Source organism: Nerophis lumbriciformis, linkage group LG19 (genome assembly GCF_033978685.3).
Source record: "Nerophis lumbriciformis linkage group LG19, RoL_Nlum_v2.1, whole genome shotgun sequence".
Classification (NCBI taxonomy): Eukaryota; Metazoa; Chordata; class Actinopteri; order Syngnathiformes; family Syngnathidae; genus Nerophis; species Nerophis lumbriciformis.
In genome coordinates this window covers 38,016,446-38,026,624 of record NC_084566.2, presented here as the reverse complement: position 1 = coordinate 38,026,624, position 10,179 = coordinate 38,016,446, and the positions used below count along the sequence as shown (strand labels likewise).

Sequence of the window (10,179 nt, the reverse complement as noted above, 5' to 3'; positions counted from 1 at the left end):
ATTTAACTGCAAACTGTATCAGTGTTCAAATAACATCAATACTAGCTCAAATGTGTTGTCATCTCATCGAATTGAACACAGGCTGTGAAGGTTGTGTATTCGATGTGAGAGGTGTCACTCCTGTTTATTTTTGTTGGCCAAACTGTTGTACTGACAGGAAGCGTTGGAGAAGAACATCCATCCATCCATTTTCTACCGCTTACAGGACTGTCTCAGAAAATTAGAATATTGTGATAAAGTTCTCTATTTTCTGTAATGCAATTAAAAAAACAAAAATGTCATACATTCTGGATTCATTACACATCAACTGAAATATTGGAAGCCTTTTATTATTTTAATATTGCTGATTATGGCATACAGCTTAAGAAAACTCAAAAACCCCATCTCAAAAAATTAGAATATTTCCTCAGACCAAGTAAAAAAAAAAAAGATTTATAACAGCAAAACAAAATCAAACATTTGAAAATGTCAATTAATGCACTCAGTACTTGGTTGTTAATCCTTTTGCACGGATTACTGCATCAATGCGGCGTGGCATGGAGGCAATCAGCCTGTGGCATTGCTGAGGTGTTATGGATGCCCAGGATGCTTCAATAGCGGCCTTTAGCTCATTTGCATTTTTGGGTCTGGTGTCTTTCAGCTTCTTCTTCACAATACCCCACAAATTCTCTATGGGGTTCAGGTCAGGGGAGTTGGCAGGCCAATCGAGGACAGTAATGCCATGGTCAGTACGCCAGTTACTGGTGGTTTTGGCACTGTGGGCAGGTGCCAGATCATGCTGGAAAATGAAATCATCATCTCCATAGAGCTTTTCAACAGATGGAAGCATGTAGTGCTCTAAAATCTCTTGGTACACAGCTGCATTGACTCTGGACTTGATGAAACACAGTGGACCAACACCAGCAGCTGACATGGCTCCCCAAACCATTGCTGACTGTGGGAACTTCACACTGGATTTCAAGCAACTTGGATTTTGCTCCTCTCCAGCCTTCCTCCAGACTCTAGCGCCTTGACTTCCAAATGAAATACAAAACTTGCTTTCATCTGAAAACAGGACTCTGGACCACTCTGCAACTGTCCAGTGCTTCTTTTCCATAGCCCAAGTCAGACGCCTCTAGAGATTTTAGAGCACTACATGCTTCCATCTGCTAAAAAGATCTATGGAGATGATGATTTCATTTTCCAGCATGATCTGGCACCTGCCCACGGTGCCAAAACCACCAGTAACTGGTGTACTGACCATGGCATTACTGTCCTCGATTAGGCCTGCCAACTCCCCTGACCTGAACCCCATAGAGAATTTGTGGGGTATTGTGAAGAAGAAGCTGAAAGACACCAGACCCAATAATGCAAATGAGCTAAAGGCCGCTATTGAAGCATCCTGGGCATCCATAACACCTCAGCAATGCCACAGGCTGATTGCCTCCATGCCACGCCGCATTGATGCAGAAATCCGTGCAAAAGGATTCCCAACCAAGTACTGAGTGCATTAATTGACATTTTTAAATGTTTGATTTTTTGCTGTTATAAATCTTTTTTTTTTTACTTGTTCTGAGGAAATATTCTACTTTTTTGAGATAGGATTTTTGAGTTTTCTTAAGCTGTATGCCATAATCAGCAATATTAAAACAATAAAAGGCTTGCAATATTTCAGTTGATGTGTAATGAATCCAGAATGTATGACATTTTTGTTTTTTTAATTGCATTACAGAAAATAAAGAACTTTATCACAGTTTTCAAATTTTCTGAGACAGTCCTGTATTCCCTTCAGGGTTGCGAGGGGCGCTGGAGCCTACCTCAGCTACAATCGGGCGGAAGGCGGGGTGGGGTACAAAGCTTGTTTATTTGACTTTATCTTCATTAGCCAAACTGCTTTGTGTTTTATTTTGATTACAAAGGTTTTTTTTACATTATTAGTGTTTTTTTCATGTCACAAAGGTGACATAGCATGTTGTTAATGTGTTATTGTGTGTAGTTGAATTCCTATATGACATATTTCTGCTCAAACTCCTAATGGATCTGTCCCGATACAGCATCGACATGTACATATAAATGTACCTAACCTAAATAAATAATTAAAAAAAACAACTGCTTCTCTCAAAATGTAAAAATAGAGATAAAGGCATCATGTAATGACAAAAAGCTGACAAGTTGATATTATTAAAGAATAAAAAAAAAATATTATTGTTTTTTAGATATACGGAGAACGTTTATCTATAGTCTTTTTATTAGACATTACAAATGACATGATGGTATTACAATAACACCCCAACACTGCTTTACCTAACAATCACTAATCATGATTTCAATATTGATAACAGTAATCTTAATGATTACTTTGGCCATAATTGGCAGCCCTAGATCTCATACATGAACACTATTTTTATCTATATAGTGTCGGAGGCAGATATTTACATATATCCGAATTTAAGTGTTACTTCTTTTTATTTCATAGTCATATTTGAAAACAGCTCGAGTTTTTCCATTTGTTCTCTTTCTGTTTGTCTGCAAGTAAACTGTGTGTGTTAACCTTGAAGCTTTGGAATGTTAGAAAGAGCGATAAAGGGCATTTGTTTTGGCTAGAGAGACATGACTGCCAGGGACTTAAGAGGGGAGAGGGTTTGGTCGAGGGGGCAGACCATCTTGGCGACGCAATTGAATGTTCTATGCTGGACTGGTCTGAATGTATATGCAAAGCTTTGCAAATATATTACAAAATACCTATTCTGTCTCTGGTGGTTTTTCTACTCAGCTTTAAGTGTCGTAAAGAGCTTGGGAGCGACTTGTGACTTGAATTCCCTGGGAGGAACAACAGGTCCAAAACGCAACAATTGACAAAAAGTGCAGTCACGTCTTATGGCCATCAGGTGCCATCTTTCAACATTCTTTTATATATATATATATATATATATATATATATATATATATATATATATATATATATATATATATATATATATATATATATATATATATATATATGTCTTAATAAGATTATCCAAAAAATAGTGCTCGATACCGTGGTAGAGCGCAATATATGTATGTGTGGGAAAAAAATCACAAGACTACTTCATCTCTACAGGCCTGTTTCATGAGGGGTTCCCTCAATCATCAGGAGATTTTAATAGAAGCATTCACATACCATGGTTTATATAGGGCACAGAGTGGGTAGGTACAGGTTGGCGTAGGGGTGTGGTGATTGGCTCATGTGTTACCTAGGATGCTGATACAATTTCGCTGCGCTTGTTGAGGGATGACAGGTCTGGACGGTATATAATAAACAGTTTCTCTTTCAAGCATAGGTTGCATCTTTTATTACCACTATTGTAAGGTGTGCTGGATGGATATATATATATATATATATATATATATATACACACACACACACACACACACACCGTATTTTTCGGAGTATAAGTCGCTCCGGAGTATAAGTCGCACCGGCCGAAAATGCATAACAAAGAAGGAAAAAAACATATATAAGTCGCATTGAAGTATAAGTCGCATTTTTGGGGGAAATGTATTTGATAAAAGCCAACACCAAGAATAGACATTTGAAAGGCAATTTAAAATAAATAAAGAATAGTGAACAACAGGCTGAATAAGTGTACGTTATATGAGGCATAAATAACCAACTGGTATGTTAACGTAACATATTATGGTAAGAGTCATTCAAATAACTATAACATATAGAACATGCTATACGTTTACCAAACAATCTGTCACTCCTAATCGATAAATCCCATGAAATCTTATACGTCTAGTCCAGGGGTCGGCAACCCGCAGCTCTAGAGCCGCATGCGGCTCTTTAGCGCCGCCCTCGTGGCTCTCTGGAGCTTTTTCGAAAATGTATGAAAAATGGAAAAATATGTTTTATTTTTGGTTTATGTAGGAGGACAAACATGACACAAGCCTCCCTAATTGTTATAAAACACACTGTTTATAATAAACATGCTTCACTGATTCGAGTATTTGGCGAGCGCCGTTTTGTCCTACTAATTTTGGCGGTCCTTGAACTCACCGTAGTTTGTTTACATGTATAACTTTCTCCCGACTTTCTAGGACGTGTTTTATGCCACTTCTTTTTCTGTCTCATTTTGTCCACCAAACTTTTAACGTTGTGCATGAAAGGTGAGTTTTGTTGACGTTATTGACTTGTGTGGAGTGCTAATCAGACATATTTAGTCACTGCACGACTGCAAGCTAATCGATGCTAACATGCTATTTAGGCTAGCTATATGTACATATTGCATCATTATGCCTCATTTGTAGCTATATTTGAGGTCATGTAGTTTCCTTTAAGTCCTCTTAATTCAATTTATATCTCATGACACACTATCTGTATGTAATATGGCTTTTAATTTTTCAAAGAGAACGGCCTACGGATCACGATTGAAGTCAACAAGCAAACCGTCAACTTCCTTGACGTCACTTTCAACCTGAGAAATAACAGCTACCAACCATTCACGAAACCCAACACAACACTCCAATACGTGCACCATGACAGCAACCATCCACCCACCACCACGAAAAGAATACCTACCGGAATTAATAAAAGGCTATCGATGCTGTCATCTAGCAAAGCTGAATTTGACCAAGCAACCCCCCCGTACCAAAAAGCCCTTGATGAAAGCGGATACAATTTCACCCTCACCTATGAACCCACGCCAGGAAACCAACCAAAAAAGAACAGAAAACGAAACGACATCATCTGGTACAACCCCCCATACAGCAAAAACGTCTCAACTAACATTGGACACAAATTCCTCAATCTGATTGACAAACACTTTCCCAAAGACAACACCCTAAGAAAAGTATTCAACAAGAACAACATTAAATTGAGCTACAGCTGTATGAACAATATACGACAAATTATCTCAAACCACAACAAAACAATTGCAAATGAGCCGTCGGCCCCCGGACAGAGCGACTCCAAAACCAACAAAGGCTGCAACTGTCGAAAGAAACCTGATTGCCCTCTCAACGGGGGGTGCTTACAAACATCAGTTGTCTACCAATCTAAGGTAACACGCAAGGACATTAACACATCCGACACATATGTAGGATTAACCGAGGGAGAGTTCAAAACCAGATGGAACAATCACAAGGCTTCTTTCAGGAACCAAAACCTGCGGAATACCACAGAACTCAGCAAACACATTTGGGACCTCAAAGACAATAATGTTGAATATTCAATAACATGGCAAATTCTTGCATCCAGCACACCTTACAATAGTGGTAATAAAAGATGCAACCTATGCTTGAAAGAGAAACTGTTTATTATTTACCGTCCAGACCTGTCATCCCTCAACAAGCGCAGCGAAATTGTAACAGCATGCCGCCACAGACGGAAACACCTCCTAGGTAACACATGAGCCAATCACCACGCCCCTACGCCAGCCTGCACCCACCCACTCTGTGCCCTATATAAACCATGGTATGTGAATGCTCCCATTAAAATCTCCTGATGATTGAGGGAACCCCCCCTCATGAAACAGGCCTGTAGAGATGAAATAGTCTTGTGATTTTTTTCCCCACACATACATATATATATATATATATATATATATATATATATATATATATATATATATATATATATATATATATATATATATACGTATACATACATATACATGCATGCATGCATGCTTAAGAGCCCCTGCCTCGAAAGAAAATAATGTTGCCTTGGTGCCCTAAAATAAGAGCCCTCCTTTAAGGCAACACTTGCCTTGACCTTAAAAAGTTAAAATTCGAGGCCTGATAGATAGTTAGTAGAGAACATGAAATCACCTAACCTCACTCATGATGATGGTGCCCTCGATGGCCAGCTTGAGATCCAGGAGAGTGGAGCGCACGATAGTGATGATCTTCTGCATACGATCCACTTCCTGGCGTAGGAAGATGTTCATGGGATTGAAAGGGCCCATCTTCTTGAGCCTGCTTTTCACCTGAAACCAGCAAAGAAGGTGGATTACATGTTTTTTTTTCTTCAAGAATGCAGTCGTCCCATGCTTTAATTTCGCGCCTTCACTCTATAATGCTTTTTCTAAATATAATCAAAAAATCATATCACAGTTCCTTGCTGCTTCGCGTTAGACTACGACCTATCATTACACAAAATATGCATATTTAAGCAAATTTGTTGTATTTTTGGCCAAAACTAAGTATTTTCAAAAAAAAAAAAAAAATCATTGTCATCTAATAAGTTGCAGTATTTTCAGTTTAGTGGCTATGTGTAGTAGTGGGTAAATGGCGCCTCAGTGACTGTATGGCACACTCACTAATTGTAATGACAATATTATAGTCACTACATTTGACCCGCAAATACTATGCTATAATATTGCAAATGTACTTTATTTGACGCTATTCTTAGAACCACTTAGATTGATGAGCTCTCACTTGAAATAAGCTTTGCAGTTCAAAAGTTTGGCACTTTGCAGTCAAATGACACAGAAGTTGTATTGGTCTAGGGCTGCAACAACTAATCGATTAAATCGATTAAAATCGATTAGAAAAATAGTTGGCGATAAATTTAGTCATTGATTCGTTGGATCTATGCTATGCGCATGCGCATAGGCAATTATTTATTTTATTTAAAAAACATTTTTTTTATTTTTATAAACCTTCATTTATAAACTGATGGTCCATATCCAAAATTGATTATCTACATATATATACATATATACATATATATATATATATATATATATATATATATATATATATATATATATATATATATATATATATACATATTTATATATATATATATATATATATATATATATATATATATATATATATATATATATATATACATACAGGTAAAAGCCAGTAAATTAGAATATTTTGAAAAACTTGATTTATTTCAGTAATTGCATTCAAAAGGTGTAACTTGTACATTATATTTATTCATTGCACACAGACTGATGCATTCAAATGTTTATTTCATTTAATTTTGATGATTTGAAGTGGCAACAAATGAAAATCCAAAATTCCGTGTGTCACAAAATTAGAATATTACTTAAGGCTAATACAAAAAAGGGATTTTTAGAAATGTTGGCCAACTGAAAAGTATGAAAATGAAAAATATGAGCATGTACAATACTCAATACTTGGTTGGAGCTCCTTTTTCCTCAATTACTGCGTTAATGCGGCGTGGCATGGAGTCGATGAGTTTCTGGCACTGCTCAGGTGTTATGAGAGCCCAGGTTGCTCTGATAGTGGCCTTCAACTCTTCTGCGTTTTTGGGTCTGGCATTCTGCATCTTCCTTTTCACAATACCCCACAGATTTTCTATGGGGCTAAGGTCAGGGGAGTTGGCGGGCCAATTTAGAACAGAAATACCATGGTCCATAAACCAGGCACGGGTAGATTTTGCGCTGTGTGCAGGCGCCAAGTCCTGTTGGAACTTGAAATCTCCATCTCCATAGAGCAGGTCAGCAGCAGGAAGCATGAAGTGCTCTAAAACTTGCTGGTAGACGGCTGCGTTGACCCTGGATCTCAGGAAACAGAGTGGACCGACACCAGCAGATGACATGGCACCCCAAACCATCACTGATGGTGGAAACTTTACACTAGACTTCAGGCAACGTGTATCCTGTGCCTCTCCTGTCTTCCTCCAGACTCTGGGACCTCGATTTCCAAAGGAAATGCAAAATATGCATGGTTGGGTGATGGTTTGGGGTGCCATGTCATCTGCTGGTGTCGGTCCACTCTGTTTCCTGAGATCCAGGGTCAACGCAGCCGTCTACCAGCAAGTTTTAGAGCACTTCATGCTTCCTGCTGCTGACCTGCTCTATGGAGATGGAGATTTCAAGTTCCAACAGGACTTGGCGCCTGCACACAGCGCAAAATCTACCCGTGCCTGGTTTACGGACCATGGTATTTCTGTTCTAAATTGGCCCGCCAACTCCCCTGACTTTAGCCCCATAGAAAATCTGTGGGGTATTGTGAAAAGGAAGATGCAGAATGCCAGACCCAAAAACGCAGAAGAGTTGAAGGCCACTATCAGAGCAACCTGGGCTCTCATAACACCTGAGCAGTGCCAGAAACTCATCGACTCCATGCCACGCCGCATTAACGCAGTAATTGAGGCAAAAGGAGCTCCAACCAAGTATTGAGTATTGTACATGCTCATATTTTTCATTTTCATACTTTTCAGTTGGCCAACATTTCTAAAAATCCCTTTTTTGTATTAGCCTTAAGTAATATTCTAATTTTGTGACACACGGAATTTTGGATTTTCATTTGTTGCCACTTCAAATCATCAAAATTAAATGAAATAAACATTTGAATGCATCAGTCTGTGTGCAATGAATAAATATAATGTACAAGTTACATCTTTTGAATGCAATTACTGAAATAAATCAAGTTTTTCAAAATATTCTAATTTACTGGCTTTTACCTGTATATAAATATATATATATATATATGAAATACTTGACTTGGTGAATGCTAGCTGTAAATATACTCCTCCCCTCTTATCCCCGCCCCCAACCACGCCCCCGCCCCACCCCAACCACGCCCCCCGCCCCCCACCTCCCGAAATTGGAGGTCTCAAGGTTGGCAAGTATGGGGTATATCACTGAAAAAAGGTTGAGAACCACTGGTCTAGAGGACTAATAATGTTAAAAGCTTTATTCAGAAGGGTGTTAACAGGGTTTTTTATGCTCTATGAAAATATTGTATTTATTTATTAATTCAAAGTCCCACCTCCCGGAAATTCCCTGATCAGGTCCAGAACCAACTAACAATGATAAACGAAGTACGACAGTACTGTAGTAGCAGACAGGTAGAGACAGTAATTAAACATGGTTTTGATATCTTGCAATGACCACAACAATAAAGTCCAAAATTGAATTTGAGTTCCAGTTAACGACAAAACCTGATTCGGCAGTGACATAATCATGTCATAGTCGGATGCAAAATCATATTTTGTGTACAATGAAGAGCAACCCACCTCATGAGGTATGTAGTCAGGGGGCAGCTTGTCCAGCATGTCCTCGGCCATGCTGTACACGATGCTCTCTCGGGTGGCCCCTGACCCACCGCCGCTCTCTTTGGGCTGGATGTTTGTGATGGTGTCGAGCACCTCAGCGGACGTGTTCCTCTGATAGCTGAAGCACAACGTGTGTTTTTTATTACATTATGTCCAATGGCACGTTACAAGAATATAGCACGACTTACACAATGTCGGCGTTGGGGTGGAGCCCCAGCGCTTGTGTTGAATCTATGGCAGGCAAGCCCTGAATGTAATCCACATACTCCTCAATCGTTTTACATATTGGAATTTGGTACTCTGTGTAGAAGCAGAACGATGGGTCCAGCATTTTCTTACTGAACCACACCTGAAATAGGGGGAAATTGTATTATGAATCACTGAGAAATACTTGGAACGGATGATTTTTATATAACGGTGTAGGGGCCCTTGTGTCAAAAGATTGCATTTATTTTAAACAAATTCACATATTTTTGTATATATTTAATATCAATATCCATCCATCCATCCATCCATCTTCTTCCGCTTATCCGAGGTCGGGTCGCGGGGGCAGCAGCCTAAGCAGGGAAGCCCAGACTTCCCTCTCCCCAGCCACTTCGTCCAGCTCCTCCCGGGGGATCCCGAGGCGTTCCCAGGCCAGCCGGGAGACATAGTCTTCCCAGCGTGTCCTGGGTCTTCCCCGTGGCCTCCTACCGGTCGGACGTGCCCGAAACACCTTCCTAGGGAGGCGTTCGGGTGGCATCCTGACCAGATGCCCGAACCACCTCATCTGGCTCCTCTCGATGTGGAGGAGCAGCGGCTTTACTTTGAGCTCCCCCCGAATGGCAGAGCTTCTCACCCTATCTCTAAGGGAGAGCCCCGCCACTCGGCGGAGGAAACTCATTTCGGCCGCTTGTACCCGTGATCTTGTCCTTTCGGTCATGACCCAAAGCTCATGACCATAGGTGAGGATGGGAACGTAGATCGACCGGTAAATCGAGAGCTTTGCCTTCCGGCTCAGCTCCTTCTTCACCACAACGGATCGATACAGCGTCCGCATTACTGAAGACGCCGCACCGATCCGCCTGTCGATCTCACGATCCACTCTTCCCCTACTCGTGAACAAGACTCCGAGGTACTTGAACTCCTCCACTTGGGGCAAGATCTCCTCCCCAACCCGGAGATGGCACTCCACC

The 10,179-nt window shown here is 40.1% G+C and overlaps 1 protein-coding gene across 2 annotated transcripts in view; it reads right to left on the bottom strand.

Moving 5' to 3' along the window:
• The window catches only part of LOC133618461 (dynein axonemal heavy chain 8-like), a 245,622-nt gene that overhangs the window by 5,021 nt on the left and 230,422 nt on the right, over positions 1-10,179 (bottom strand). For both annotated transcript variants that reach the window (XM_061978829.2, XM_061978830.2), the window contains 3 exons: positions 9,193-9,353; positions 8,966-9,122; positions 5,799-5,951 (listed from right to left, as the gene is read on the bottom strand). In XM_061978829.2, the coding sequence (XP_061834813.1) occupies positions 5,799-5,951; positions 8,966-9,122; positions 9,193-9,353 (471 nt within the window). The remainder of the gene's footprint in view (positions 1-5,798; positions 5,952-8,965; positions 9,123-9,192; positions 9,354-10,179) is intronic.